The 15601-nt window shown below is 44.8% G+C and overlaps 1 protein-coding gene across 8 annotated transcripts in view; it reads right to left on the minus strand.

The window, feature by feature from the left end:
• The window catches only part of CPNE2 (copine 2), a 211081-nt gene that overhangs the window by 46291 nt on the left and 149189 nt on the right, over window positions 1–15601 (minus strand). For all 8 annotated transcript variants that reach the window (XM_006031028.3, XM_025212695.1, XM_025212694.1 and 5 more), the window contains 2 exons: window positions 13873–14006; window positions 13039–13093 (listed from right to left, as the gene is read on the minus strand). In XM_006031028.3, coding sequence (XP_006031090.1) covers window positions 13039–13093; window positions 13873–14006 — 189 coding nt within the window. The remainder of the gene's footprint in view (window positions 1–13038; window positions 13094–13872; window positions 14007–15601) is intronic.

Genomic DNA, 15601 nt, shown 5'->3' on the forward strand with positions numbered 1-15601 from the left:
GCAGGGGGTCGGACTCGATGATCTATTGAGGTCCCTTCCGACCCTAACATCTATGAATCTATGAATGTCAAGAAACCTGAAAAATCAATGCACTCAGACATAAGCAGTTTTCAAGAATTAAGCTGGTTTCTTTTGCCTTAAAAAGCCTTTTACCCAAGTCCCCTTGACAGCCCCTACTCTGATCCCTCTGAAATTAGGACTCCCATCACTTTGTTCCTTAACAAATATCAGCAAACAAGCTATGCCCATATTGGGCAGCCTGGCAGAACAACACAGGTAGTGTCAGCAAGTCAGTGTGTACATATCATAGATCTCCCATTAGGAATCACATTCACTTGAAGGAGTCACTTTGCCATGTAAGGTCATAAGGTGTCAGAACATTAGCCCAGTTTTGGAGACAGCCACTTTTTCCAATCCCTTTGCAAGCTGGCATAGCAAAGCAGATGCAAACCTTGAACCTGCAGCATAGGTAACCCCTGGAAGTGTTAGACTGGCTATCCTGACTCTTAAAAGAATATACTTGAGGAAGTCCTGCTTCCTAGGCAGTAGCAACAGACTCTCAAGGTCTTCAGTGAACTATAACATCTGGGAACAGCTACTTATGTCCCTGGAAACAGAAGGTTGTAGAAGGGAATTCCTTTGCATGCTGGAGGTTTACTAATCCCTGGTGTTTCATGGCATCTCAGCACTGCCATTTACAAAATGTAATAGCAATGCTGATTGCAAATGTCTCCTAAGGAGACTCCTCCCAGCATCAATTAGATTACAAAGCACCTGCTTTTATTGTTCCTAATAGTTCTGTAACACTGTATGAATGAATTACTCATTAAGTATTGTACAGAGCAGGTTTTCAGAGGATAACGCAGGAGTGAGTGAGACAAAGATATGTCCAACAGTGTGGAGTCGGGTGCAGGAGCAAAGGTGCACAGTCCAAGTGGTAGTATCTGAATGAAGCCTGAGCCACTGAGTCTTTGGCATCCCACTGAAGATGATTCAACACACTGGCTCACTACTGGTGGCTCCTCATTAGCAGAAGCATCAAATAGCTTGCTATTGGTTAAATCAATGGTTCTCAACCTTTGATGTTTACAAACGGGTCCTGGTAAAACAATGGCCAGTCCCAACCCAGTGCCCCTCACTCCTGACCCATTGCCCCCAGCCTCCCAGTGTGTGGGGCAGGGGCCCCTCAAACAGCCCCTTGCAAGCTAGAATTCTGACAGCCTGCAAGAGAAAAGCCACAGTTTCCCACAATTTTCTCCTTTAAAGGAGAATCCATTTTTAAAGTTTGTTTGCAATCCTTTCATATACTCTTGCAACCCACTTTTGGGTCATGACCCACAGGATGAGAAATGCTGGCTTAGATCACCTCCACTGTAATTCCTTATGGAAAGATGCAAGTGAGTCTAAAGCCCCGCTGGAAAAGCCTAGTGGCAAGGGGCTGAACTTAAGGATGCTGAGAATTCATACAGCACAGGATGTAACAAGTTAATCAGGAGGTATTGTTCTCTGACAAGGCTTAAAAGACCGTTAGGCTAGATCAGTGTAGAAAAAGAGCTCCTTGAAACTCATGAAGGAGCTTGCTCTGCAGATCTATTTTACGTAGGAAGCAGTTAGTGATGGGCACTACAGAAAGCCTCCGAATAGAGAGCAACAGCAGCAACAGAGATTCAGTTTCTTTAGCCAAAGGCTGCTATGAGAGAGAAGCTCACTGATTTGGACACAGGAAGGGGCAGGACTCCCAAGTTGTAGTAGGAGCTCTGCCAGTGTTTTGATGTGTGTGAGCAATTCACTTAGGGCTGAACTGTTAAACTCACCTACCTAACCCTATAATATAGCTACCTATAATTTAGACATCTAAATAACTGAACTATCAGCAGTGCTGAGGATGCACAGCTGGCTCCCTTTTTCAAAACACCTCTGAAAAAATCAGGACATTCATTTAGCATTAAGACCACTATTCTCAGGAGTCTAACTGGGAAGATACAGCTCAATATATACCTGAGTTTACCAGTGACAAAAGAGATGATAATTTCTCCACCTATTAGGGGCACTGAGGATAAAAGTACTTGGGGATTCTCACACAGGTGCTACAGTACTCAAGTTTATTAATAAAAATTACTATAACTATCCATGTATGTGAAATTGGAGTCTTTCAGAAACTGAAGCCCTCCAAAGAAATACATCTCATGCTAAGCATAGCCAAAACCTCCAATTATAATGTGTAGTATTTAAAAACAAAAAAACTTTGTAAGAAAGTGAGTAACAAACCAAAGTAGGTCAGACTCCTGCAATTCTCTTCCATGTTTCCAAGCCCATTAGCATTACAACACACAGTGGCTGGTGGTCCATTTCTGGGTACTCTCATGCTGGTTGTGGACATTCAGTGAGGCTCTCATTCATGCACACAAGCAGCCAACAGCCCTGACCTGGTGACAGCAACACGTACTAAATCTAAGCAGAGGAGTGAAGTAATGGAGACACTGCAGACACTCTGCCTCACAGCAAAGGCCTGTGCAAGATGGCAGTGCTACAAGAGCCTTTAAAACTCATTCAATTCTTCCCATTCCCCACTATCTTCCAAATAGACCCCCCCCACCCCTCACCACCAAGACCACCTAACTTACTGGCTAAAGGGAGCTGAGAATGCAGTCTTTTCAAGGCCCAACACCAACAATTCCTTAGGAGCGATTCAGTGCATAATGAAATCCTGCAAAGCATCTGGTTGATTCAAAGGGCTTTGACTTAGGCCCTCTGTATGGTGAAAAGTCTCCTGCTCTACTCTACCATGAAGCAGTGTGAACTCCCCTTGAATAAAGAACAGACCCAGAAGTAGAAGCCATGTCTCCTGACCAGCCAAGCACAGCATTGCCACCAAGCCTTCCAACTGGACAGTAAAAGAAATGTAGTCCAGGTGTTTAGCTCTCTCCCTCTTCCCAACCATGACCAGAAATGTTATTTCTTATAACTTGTGGCTTGGAGTGTTGTATTTTCAGTCCTGCCAATTCAAATTCCCCTACAGTGAACAGCGTATGCCCGTACAATGAGCTACAGACCATGATGCTTCTCCACAATGCAGCTTCTAGCTTTTCTGTGAATAGCTGCCTTTGCCCAGGACCCAGTAAGTTTTCAGTGCCACCTGCCAGTGCGTTTATTTATTTAGATTCAAGTTTTGCCAAAAATGGTGGTGAAAAATGTCAGCAAATACACTTCCATATTTGTCAGCCAAAAGCCAAAGGTTTTTTTTGTTTTTTGTTTTGTTTTAAAAGCAATAAGATGGCTTAAAACTGCTTTGTCACAGAAATAATGGCCAAAGATCTCCTCTCTACAGGGGTTTTGAGGCATACTCTGGAGTTTTCATAAAGATTTTTATCCCTTCTAGATAGCTGTACAGGATGGTGGAAAAGCAAATAAATAATAGATTACAACCACTTTGTAATTTGATGGGCTTGTAAAACAGTTTCTGAAAAATCCCATTACACTGATAAAAAATGTTTGTTCGCTTCTTTATCAAATTCTGTGGAACTTTTCTTCTGAGGGAAGTGGCTGTCTTCAATAAATACTGGCAAAGGGTTAGAATTAGCATTGTTTTGGTTTGTTGTAGCAGAGAAGAGTATGAAAAGGAAGGGATCTGCCCCCTATTTTTGGAATCTGTAGATACCAGACAGAAGACAGCTTCCAGACTTCCAGCAAAACCACACTGTGTTCAAGATCTCAGCATTTGGCTCCTGAAATCACCTCTCAGCAGGCTGCCTTTAGGACAGAGGTGAGATGGTTTGTGATTTAGGCACTGGTTTAGGACTTAGGAAATCCAGATTCATTTCCTAGCTCTACTATTGACACTGTGTGACCTTGGGCAAATCCTAAATCTCTCTGTGCCTTGGTTTTCCAATGGGGGTGATGCCAATCTGGTAGAGGCAGACTAAGCTTTTGGGGGTGGACCTATTATTAAGCATTTCTAATCTCAGTTGAACTCTTTGGGTACAACTGTAGCAAACAAGGAAACAGTTTCTTTGAGAGTACCCCAGGTGTTGCATCTTTCTTCACCAGATCAAACACTTGGCTAGACTGGAATTCAAGGAGCCTACTCTTTGGCTCATATCTTACAAGAGGTATTAAACAACACAGGGACCAGTGGGGTTGGGATTTTACACAGAAATCTATACAATGCTATACAGCCTTTGCAACTTCCCACATAAGCTTAAACCCATCTGCCTCTTTCTCCCATCTCCTACAGGGAAATTGTTTGAGGTTCTCTTTATGGAGCTGTTCGCATTTCAAGATGTTCGCTGACATTTCCAAATAGACTTGTGTGTGCAAAATATCTTATTCATATTGGTTCTTTGAAAGCATTTTGTGGTGCCATAGCAACAAGGGCATCATGAGAACAAAGCATGATTTATATGACTCTCATATCGTTAATGATCTTCCCTATTTCTATTCTGTTCCTCACTGTACCATAGCCACACTGTTGTCAAAAATGGTCACGTTTCAACCATTGCACACACCGAAGATTATACATATATCACACATGAGTGTCTTAATTTTAATTGAGAACAATAGGATAGGTGGGGGGGAACCACTAAAGTGAGAACCTGACTTAAAAAGAGGTCACTGGTCTCAGTGGAGTAATGGCCACTCTGGTGTTGAAAATATCACCATGATATTAAAAAAACAGCCCTAGTCACCAAGCAATGCTAGGCACACTGGTGTGCTGGAAGAGCTATACAAAAATCCCAAGGCTGGAATAAGTTGGAAGAGGCAAAAAACAGGAAGTGCCAGTGCTGTGCATAATGCCCAATGATAAAATATAAAGGGGTTTTGCAAGAGGCATTAGCAGGGCTGTGTGGAACTTAAGAGTGGAGGAGCAGGGGGTGGTGGAAGTCAGCAGCATAACTGTTCAAAGGTTTTTGCATGGCTCTTGCCCTCACAAGGCTCAGATAAAGCTGGACTATTGCTTCCTGAATTTCATCAACTTAGGCCAGGTACAGACATTACACTTTTACTTGATCAGAAACCAGTCTATACCCGTAACAGAACAGAAGTTCAGCACACACAGATTGGTTTAAAAATGGCAGAGCCCCGTCTAAGATTTGTTCTTCCTCCATCAAAGGGTGAATATGTGCTTTGTTTACTACCGGTCTAAACTACGCCGCTTTCAGAAAAACGCATAATGTAGATCAATTCTGCCTCAGGCTTTTTGAATGTCTGTACCTAGCCTTAGTGATTACAAGGCATGTGCAAAACAGGCCCTATTTGATTCGGATTCGGCCGGAATCAGGGACAGCGATTCGATTCTTCATTGATTCAGATTGCTGTCCCTGATTCAATTCGGCCGAATCCAAATCTGAAGATTCTATGCTGATTCGAAGAATCATCTATTCGTCCATAAACACAGCTTTAAATATTTTTTCTACATACCTCAAGGTACCAATGCAGCTCGTGAATGCTGTGATGCTGGGGCGGATGGAGCATCCCACAGGAGCATGGTGGGGCCTTCCACGTGCTCAGCAGCAAACCCAGCAGTGGACCAGAAGTACTTCTGGTTCACTTCTGGGCCACTGGGAAGCATGATGGACCCCTCCCCCCCCCCACACCTCCCCAGTTCAGCAATCAGGTGCAGGGGGACCCTGGGTGCTCCCCCCGACCCAGGAGGCACCAGTCGCCGAGCCGGAGGAATGCAGGGCCCCCCCCCGCACACTCCCTGGCGGACCCAGAAGCGGACCGGAAGTTTCCACGTGCTCAGCAGCAAACCCAGCAGTGGACCAGAAGTACTTCTGGTCCACTGCTGGGTTTGCTGCTGAGCACGTGGAAGGCCCCACCATGCTCCTGTGGGATGCTCCATCCGCCCCAGCATCACAGCATTCACGAGCTGCATTGGTACCTTGAGGTATGTAGAAAAAACATTTAAAGCTGTGTCTACGTCCGAATCTCCAAATCTTTCTGAATCTCTCCAAATCGATTCGGAGGGTTCTGATTCCATTTGGAGAGATTAAAGAGTCCTCTTATTCAATTTGGATTCAGAGATTTGGCCACCGAATTGGGCCGAATCTTCACCAAACTGAATCAGGGACTGAAGCTTTGCACAGCCCTAGTGATTACCCCCAACTTAAAAAAAAATATTTCAAACTAAGACAACATCAAATGCAGGCTGCCTGGTGGTTCTGCTTCCCTGAGGCACTTCTGAGACATGCAACCATCATCACTAACACAAGAAAATAAATGGTTTATACCAGCTTCTGTGTCAGGCAACCTCCAAATACACCCCAGATGTAAGGAAACAAAGCTGCTCTTTGAAAATGCTTTGGCTGAAGATTAGCTGGGTTTAGAAACCATAAGGGTGGAAGTGAACCCATTTCTCCAAAAGATTTCCACATCATTTCTTGCTGGGCAGCCAAAACCGAGAGACTTCCAAGCTCAAACATCACTAGGCCCAGCTGGAAAGGAAAAAAAAGCCGGACTGAATGGATAGGTCCTACAGCAATGTTCCAGCAGGGCGAAAAACGAACAGACTGGAACAGAAGACTAACACTTCTCCTTCATGACCTGCATTAGGATATCCATTAACCTCTCCCTTCAGGTTACTGGATTCCAGGCGGATTAGGAGAAATACTTCCAAATTTAGGGGCTGCAAGACACTGAGTGTAATTGCTATCTTGCTCGGTATAACTGTGCATAGATAGCCCTCATCTTGGCAACTGTAACAGTCTGTTACTTACTAGCTGCTAAACACATCCTCTATCAGTTCAGCTTGTTGTAGCACCACTATTTGATGCTAAAGTCCCAGGTTCAATGCCCATAACATATGCAAAACCATGGCTATGTCAATAGGGATTAAATGGACTTGAACATTCCAAAAGGTAGGTGAACCCTTTTTAAATTTGAATCCGTTTCCATATTTGCAAGGGCTATATGTAGAGTGTGAAATCATTATTTCTATCATGCCAATGCTGCATTTTACAACCAGTAACAAGGACTGAGCCCCTGCCCTGAGCTCAGTAACACTGCAGCAGTTTGCACAGAACAATGATTTACCATTTTCCACAACCAGAGAACCAGCACATCATACATCTGGAATGTCCATATTATCTTTAGTCCTATTAAATGTTAAATTTAAATTTCTCTCTGTAAGTAATAATCCTCTCCTGATGATGACCAGTTGTTATTCACTGAAAGTTGTTTACAGAGATATCCCATTTAAACTGGTGAAATGACAGACAAGAGTGACATTTACTGGTTAGGGAAGGATGAATCATCTCCAAAGTATACACAGAAGGCCTAATCCAGCAGGAAGCAAATGGGCACAACTCCCACTCAAGTCAAATTAATTTCTGCTTGCATACAGACCCTGGGATCAGGCATAAAATGGTTGAAAACTCCAACAAAGCATGGGGCTGGAGGGGAGGAAAAATATAATCACCAAGACAGTTGAAAACAGTCAACCCATATCATGACATTAAAGAATTCCAGCAACACAAGGTGAACAGTGATTCTGTAGCCTCTCTCTTTCAGCTACATTTGCAATAGATAACATGCTGCTATAAACATCTACTTGCTTACCCTGACCCTTTCCCTGTTGCCCACACTGGAGAAGCTGAGGACAACAGATCCCAGATCAGTTCTTCCACCTCCCGGCTATGAGTTCATTTTAACCTGGGAGGGTTAGTACAAAATTTAAGAGTGTAAGGCAAGAAGGCACCTCAGAAGGTCACCTATTCTACCCTATTGCTCAAAAGCAAGATCATCCCTGACTAAATCATCCTAGCCTGTTCTTGAAAATTTCCAAGAATGGAGATTCCACCACTTCTCTAGATAGCTTGTTCCAATGCTTAACCAGCTTCATAGTCAGAGAGTTCCTCCTAATCTCCAATTTAAATTTATTCTGCTGTAGTTTGAGGTCATTTCTCCTTGTCCTGTACCCTAAGGCCACAGAGATTAGTTATCCCCATCCTTCATCCTCTTTATAATAGCCTTCCAGATCTTAAGTTACCAACTTTTGACTGCTTAATGCCAAATAGGTCAATGGTCTCAGTTCAGATCCTAGTGGGCACATAACTATTTCAAAAATCACCTCCATGGCACAGAAGAAAGGACATGGATGAATGGGTAGAAAGACAAAATCATCATCCCACCACCATTAGGGCAAGACAGCCTTGAGGCCCAAACTCACTCAATGTTTGGGGGGGGGAATGGTGGTAACACACTGGTCACTGTGTTTGTACTCTATCACCCTTGACTTTTTACCTCACACTGCTGCAGCTGATGCCTGAAGTCCCTAGTTCATTCCCTGGCATGTTGGTCAAGATGCCAGCTATCACCCTTGTACTGATCTTAGAGTACCCGTTCTGTGAAAAGATGAGTTTGCTCTCCAAAGCTGTCACTGTGGTCCATTTGGCCAATCCCACATTCAAGTACAATAAAATACATAGAGGAAACTATTTCCCCAAAATTCCACCTGAAATGAAAGCAAAACTGCATAAATCTGATGCCCACCCTGTTTGAACAGTGATGATTTAGGGCATAGCAACAACAGCAAACAAGACCGCCAATAGCAGGCAGGGAAAGTGCACAGTGAGTCTGTGGATAGCAAAGAGATAGCAGCTAGTGGAGATGCTAGGCATGTCTACAAGTGCAAATAATGCAGGATCAGCTTATTTTAGAGTAAACTACTCTAGCACACCTCTACACATGCAGGGATGCAGGAGCAGACTTGCTGCTCCGAGCAGCAGAATGCTCCCACTCACTGTGGCCCTGCATCAGCACCCTGCAGCAGCATGGGGGAGCTCTAGGCTCCCCCTGGGTGCTAGCCCAGGGGCTGGCAGGGTGCACAAGGCCAGGAAATAGTTGTCTCTTGGTGGGGACTGAGACATTCCTCCCTGCCCCTGGGAGCTGCCTGCTGCCAGGGCAGGCTCTTCCACCAGAGCGTAGGCAGGGACAATATCCCTCTGCCCTGGCAGCAGGGAGCTCCCAGTCCTAGCTTCCCAATTGTGATCAGGAAGCAGGGGCTGGGAGATTCTTATTTCCCAGCACCAGCTTCACGGTAGCAGGGCCGGCGCTGGGAGATTCTAAACTACATAATCTCTCAGCATAGGCCTCACAACCATGGAGCTGGGGCCGGGAGATCAGAATCTCTCAGCACCGGCCCCACAACATGGAGCTGGCACCGGGAGATAAGCTCCCAGCCCTGGCTCCATGATGTGGGGCTGGTGTTGGGAGATAAGAATCTCCCCGCCCCTGTTCCCCGATCAGGGATCTCCCTGCTGCCGAGGCAGAAGGACATTGCTCCCTGCCCCCAGGAGTTACCTGCTGCTGGGGTGGGTTTTGCTACCAGAACCTGGATGGAGACAAATCTCCCACCCCCTGCTGCCTGGCTGACTGGGAGCACATTTGCTTTCATTTTCATTACTGCACAGTAAGTAATTTAGTGTAAATTTGCTACTTTTATTTACAGATAGCAAATTTACTCATGATTAGAGCATATTACAGTGCAGTTAAGTGTTTGTACATGTAGATGGTGACGTTTACTGCACAGTAATTAGCTCTGATCTCGAGTAACACATTTTGTGTAGACACACCCACTGTGTACCATTTCAGGAGCCGATTACTAATGAAAATATTGTGGCTATTTCAGAACATCTTTTAAACCATGCTATGGAGTATCAGCAAAATTTAAATTTTGCAATTTAAAGCTGTTTTCCAGCCAGTGACTATTCAAAATGAGAGTATAAATGCCTTTTCTAAAACCTGAGACACATACAAGTTATTAGCTGAAACAGCCATGAGAATTTCATGTTGTATCCTTTTGCTCTGAATCCCCCCAGTTGCCAATCTTTGTTACCATCTTCTATACACCATATCTTAATTCTGAATCCTCTACCTGTGGGAACCTAGTGGCCCCAATCAAGACTAGGGCCCTCTTGTGCTGAGCACTGTTCAAATATGTAGGAAGAGATAGTTGTTGCCCTAAACAGCTTGCCCTCTACAAAGATGAGAGAGAAGGGGAAACAGGCTCAGAAAGGTGATTGACTCAAAGTCACAGCAGGTGAGTAACAAAACAAAACAAAACCCAGCTTTCCTGAACCTCCAGCCAATGTCCTCACCACTGTTATGCAAACAGTGATCCCTGCATGTGCCTACTCTCACATACAAACCTACTGAATTCCAAGACACTGAGTACAGGGTTTAGTACTGGCAGGGCAGACCACAGCACTGTAAATTCTTAAGGCTCGGATGTTCATTTTTCATTCCTCTGTAAAACACTATAAAATAAATGTTGAGGGTGCAAGCTAAGGGTTCCCCAAGCAAGTAAAAGCAATGCCACAAGGGAACACATGCAGAGGTAAGGAGAACCTAAATGGAAGGGAAAGTGTATGTTTATCAGGCAGCTTTAAAAATGTACAGATCTTAAATATGATTCAAGGTCACTCAGGGGCATTGGTTATGGTAAAAGGGCTGTCTTCAGAAAGATAAGTGTCAATAAGAGATGGTCCAAGGAGAGAAAAAAAGTGTTTGGAAGAGCTGCTCTCTCATATACTGACAATGACAGAGCCCAGTGCACTTGGACTGCTCAATGTAAACAAAGGGAAATCAAATGAGGCATTAACTTATGCTTTAGGTTGATGCTTTTTAAAAATAAAAGCTTTAACATCTTAAAAACTAGGTTATGGAATTTAGTCTAACTTTTAGCACCTTCCCTTAAAGGGGCAAAGCACATTAAAGTCAACCCCCCCACCGCAAACAAGAAAACCCCAGATGTGATACCGGGAAACCTCTCAGAAGACCTAGTCATTCACAGAGTGTACTCTTCAAGCACTCAGCCCATATAGTTTCCAATGCTAACATGCCTCTTCCAAATCTTTCTTCCTACAGTTCAAGCCTCTCCATTGAGAAAGTTTTAACAACATTCACATGTTCAGCTGCCTCAATGCAGCACATCAAGTAGTGATCCAACCCCAGTGAAGTCATGGGAAACAGACATGGACAAAAATATGTACCATATCTAGAAACGGGAGCATCACTAGGAGAAAAGCTAAAGTTCCAGGGCAGGTGGAATTTCTGGTTCCCTCAGCCAAAGTAGGGATTAGGAGCGCTCCCACATTCAGAAGTAGAGTATTTCCAAGGAGGGGTGGGGAGTGGAATTGGCAGGTAGTAAAGATAGTGTAGTAAAGGTAGTAAAGTATCAGTGGTTTTCAACTGCAGACCCCTGGGGAGGCTCCAGACTACTTAAGGTGTCTGCAAAAGATGACTATGAAAATAAAGTTTCAAATCCCCAAAAAGACATTCCATTTCCAAAGGGGTCCACACCTCCATTCGAAGTTTTTTAGGGGTCTGCAGATGAAAAAAAAAGGTTGAAAACCCCTGATTTATATATTAGGGTCACAGAGAAGGCTGGTTTGACCAACTCTGTAACAAGGCAGAAGCTAAAATTGGTTTGACATTATAAACTTCCCCCACAGAGATGCTTGTAAAGACACCCATGAGAACACAGCTGCCATCAGATTCCTCTCTGAAAAGCTAGATTTCAGTCAGGGCCTCTTCATGAAGGTTCACAAACCTTCCACCAAACCCAAGGCTCAGATTTTTTGAGGTACTCAAGGCCCTCAAGAGGTACCAAAAGCTTCACAGGGTATGGGCCTTGGGCTACATCCTGGGGCAGGGCCCAATGCTCCTCTCTCTGCAGCATCAGACTTATTTACAGGGCTGTTGAAACAACAAATTCCACTACAGTTGGGGATAGAAAGAACACACAAGTCTCCCACAGTCACAACCTCAGAAAGGATCAACAGGATCACCACAGGTTTCCAGCAAATCACCTTCCCCTTCGACCAGCTTCAATACCCTGGACCCTTCCAGAGCTCCCTCCCCCTCTCAGAACAGAGCCACATTAGCTCATTTTTTGTTTAGAACTGGCCCCAATAGGCTGAATTTAGAGTTAGATTCTGTCATTGTACAGTCAGATTATGTACTTAAGGAAGTGCTGGATACTGTTTCCAATACAAAAAATGTGCGACAGGGAGATGCATACAGGTTCTCCAATTTTGGCCTCTCTCTCTCACCAGGGAGAGATCCGGTCTTGATGCAACAAGATTCAATAGACTGAATTCACCCAGTTTTTGAAGGAATTTCACCAAGGGTAAACATGACCCAGTGTTTATATGGCCCAGCTGGTGGGTCACATACATGCTAAAATGTCCCATCCCAGTATGCACTGGGTCCTTGAACGATGGGTGTGAATTCTTTGAGCATTTAACTTTGTGTGCTGGATCAGCAAACCTTTGCAAGGCATTACAACAAGCTGCAGAACTGCATGTCTGCTGTGGAAATGCTGATTCTAATGGGTCTATAATGATGCTTTGAGCACCGTGCTGCTGTACCGTATGCTAGGCAAGATGCTTCAGCATATGCCTTTGCAGATCCAGGACTGTTTTAACCATCAATGTGCCTAATCACAACAGAACATCAACCTGGCGTTTAGGAAATTCACCAAAATCCAGTCCCTGGAAAGGACTGGCTTTCAAATGCCATCAAGATTAGAGAGCCAACAATTTAAAGTCCTTACGATTTAACCCCTGCCTCTGTCTTGTTTCAATGATAGACTCTGACTGTAAAATACTACAGAACTGACTTTTACTTCCACCCCCTCAGTTTCCTGCTTTGTTTCTGTCTGACACACTTATCAAGGGTCCTTCTACTTTTCTTCCACCAATCATTCCTGTGACTCAACAGCTGACTCTGCCAATTAATGCCAATGCCGCTGCTTTTATGCCAGCTTGAAAGGGAAATAGAAACTGGCTGCCAGTTCCTATCCCCTACTCCTGAAATGCACACACAAAACACATACAATCAGATTTCGTTGTCCAAAAGCTTAAAAGTCAGAGACCTCCTTCCTTTCACCCCTAACACACTTCCCAAAAGAAAAGCTCACACAGGCTGCATTGGTGAGCCATTGTGCTGCACATGTGAACTTCTCTCCTGCTCAAGCAGTGCCATGGATGTGCACATTTTAAACACATGGAACAGATGGAAAGCACAGGACTTTACCTTCCAGTCTGGTGGTAGCTGGGCACCAAATCCCAGAGCAGGAAACATTTTGTCTCTAGGAAAAAAAAAATTATATAATTATATATATGACACACATGTACCCAGAAAGTGTTAATGAATTTATCCCTGATGCTCCTTTACTCATGAAAAGCCTGACCGCCCTGGCAGGTACTCAGCATCTGTCTCTGCCACAGCACACCATGAGAGCTGCAGGTTGGTAGCACCTCCACACAGCCCAATCCCAAACATGGGGGGAAGGGAGGAGAAAATAAAAAATCTAGTTTAGTGATTCTCAACCTGGGAGTCATGACACTCTGGGGTGCCTTGATGTACTTTCCAGGGTGCTGGACAATGTTAGCTTTCTGACTTCTCTACAACACAATTGCGCTATTATTTTTCTGTAGTCAAAAACAAGTGAAAACTAAAACAAAATGCTTTGTCTCTTTTGTGTGAAGACCGATGGCACTATTTAACACCCACTGCCTCACAAAGGGGAAAGAGATACTCTTCAGTGTTTATTAGGCAATTTATTGAGGATCTGAATGTATAGGAATGGTTTTCATCCCCAGATCTCAAAGAGCTTTGCTAAAGTAGAGGTATCCACCCAAAGTTGATAGACAGGGGAACTGATCTGGAAAAGGGAGCGTTTTGTCCAGTCACACAGCAATCACAGTTCAGAAAGCACTGTTTGAACACCATGACCCATCTCACTGGACCACACTGTCAATGCACCCTGTCACAGGTGGAATGGGTGTGACTGATGCCTTGAAGAGTGAAGAAAACCTACTCCAGACCAGATAGCTGCAATCCTAACCTAAAAAGATTGGTACCTACGTGTCATAGTCCTGAATGATCTGTCCAACTGCCCAGATAGCTGACAAGTATTCATTTGTTCCCATGGGACTGATATAGTGCAAAGACGACGGGTCCCGTGGATTCCCATTGGATGCAGTAAAATCAATTCCAACCTGAATTGAAATATAAAAGCACAGACCTCCCCATCAGAATTCACCTTTATGAAGCCAGCTACCAACTCTATGCTCCTGACAGCATCTGTCCTTGACCTCCTTCCCTTTCATGATGGGCTCTTACTTTAATTTCACTAGGTCAGTGTTTCCCAACCAGTGTGCCGTGGCACAAAAGTGTACCATCAGAAATGAACAGGTGTGCCACAGAATTTTGCCATGGCAATGAGCTACAATAGGTATGAGGATGGAGAATGCCTTAACATGTGTGCTGCAGAAAATTTTTATTAATGCAAGTGTGCCTTGGGCTGGAAAAGGTTGGGAAACTGCATTAAGGGTCAGCAAATCACTTTGTATAAAGCTTTCTGCAATTTAGACAAGTTCAGTTCTTTGCTTTGGTTTCCAATTTGCTGATGATCTCCCCTGATGAGTTTGTAGGCAGCCACCAGGTCCCCCCCTCAGTCTCCTCTTGCCAAGGCTCAACAGGTTCAGGTCCCTCAGTCTCTCCTCATAGGGCCTGTCCTGATGCCCTCTCACCAAATGAGTGGCCCTCCTCTGAACTCTCTCCAGGCTGGCCACATCCTTTTAAAGACTCCAAATGCGGCCTGACCAATGTTGCATAGAGGTGATACTCCCCACCTCTCTGGACTGGCTTGAGATGCATCTTTGGATGCATGACAAGGTATGGCTGGCCTTGCTGGCTGCAGTCTGGCATTGGCAGTTCATGTTCATCTTGGAGTCAATAATGACTCCAAGATCGCTTTCCGCCTCTGTGCTTTCAAGAGGGGAATGCCCCAGCCTGTATGTGTGCTGTGGATTCCTTCTCCCAAGGTGCAGCACCCTGCATTTGTCTATGTTGAACCCCATCCTATTCTCATCTGCCCACTTTTGAAGTCTGTCTAAATCTAGTTGCAGCCTCTCTCTCCTTCAAGTGTGTCCACCTCGCCCCACATCTTAGCGTCATCAGCAAACTTGGACAGCGTGTTTTCCTCCCTCTTGTCCAAGTGGCTGATGAAGATGTTGAACAGTGTAGGCCCCAGGACTGAGCCTTGGGGGACCCCACTGTTCACATCCCACCAGGTCAAACACGACCCGTCCACCACCACTCTCTGGGTGCGCCCATCAGCCAATTTTTGACCCATCCAACTGTGGAGGCATCAATGCCACAGTCACTCAGTTTATTAATGAGGATGGGGTGAGAGACAGTGTCAAAGGTCATCTTAAAGTCCAGAAAGACTATGTCCACGGTGACACCATCATCCAGGGATTTAGTTACATGGTCATAAAAGGCCATCAGGTTGGTCTGGCAGGATCTGCTTTGATGAACCCATGCTGATTTCACCTGGGCATGATCTCTGCTGCTGGCCCCTCACAGATGTGCTCCTTGATAATTTTTTCAAGGATTTTCCACGAGACCGATGCGAGGTTTATGGGCCTATAGTTTCCTGGGTCCTCCTTCCTCCCTTTCTTATAGATGGGGACATCATTAGCTAGTTTCCAATCTCCGGGCACCTGACCCATGGACCACGATCGCTCGTACAGCCGGGCCAGGGGCACAGCAATGACCCCTGCCAGCTCCCTCAACACCTGTGGGTGGA

The sequence above is a fragment of the Alligator sinensis genome, unplaced genomic scaffold (genome assembly GCF_000455745.1).
Source record: "Alligator sinensis unplaced genomic scaffold, ASM45574v1 scaffold1000_1, whole genome shotgun sequence".
Classification (NCBI taxonomy): Eukaryota; Metazoa; Chordata; order Crocodylia; family Alligatoridae; genus Alligator; species Alligator sinensis.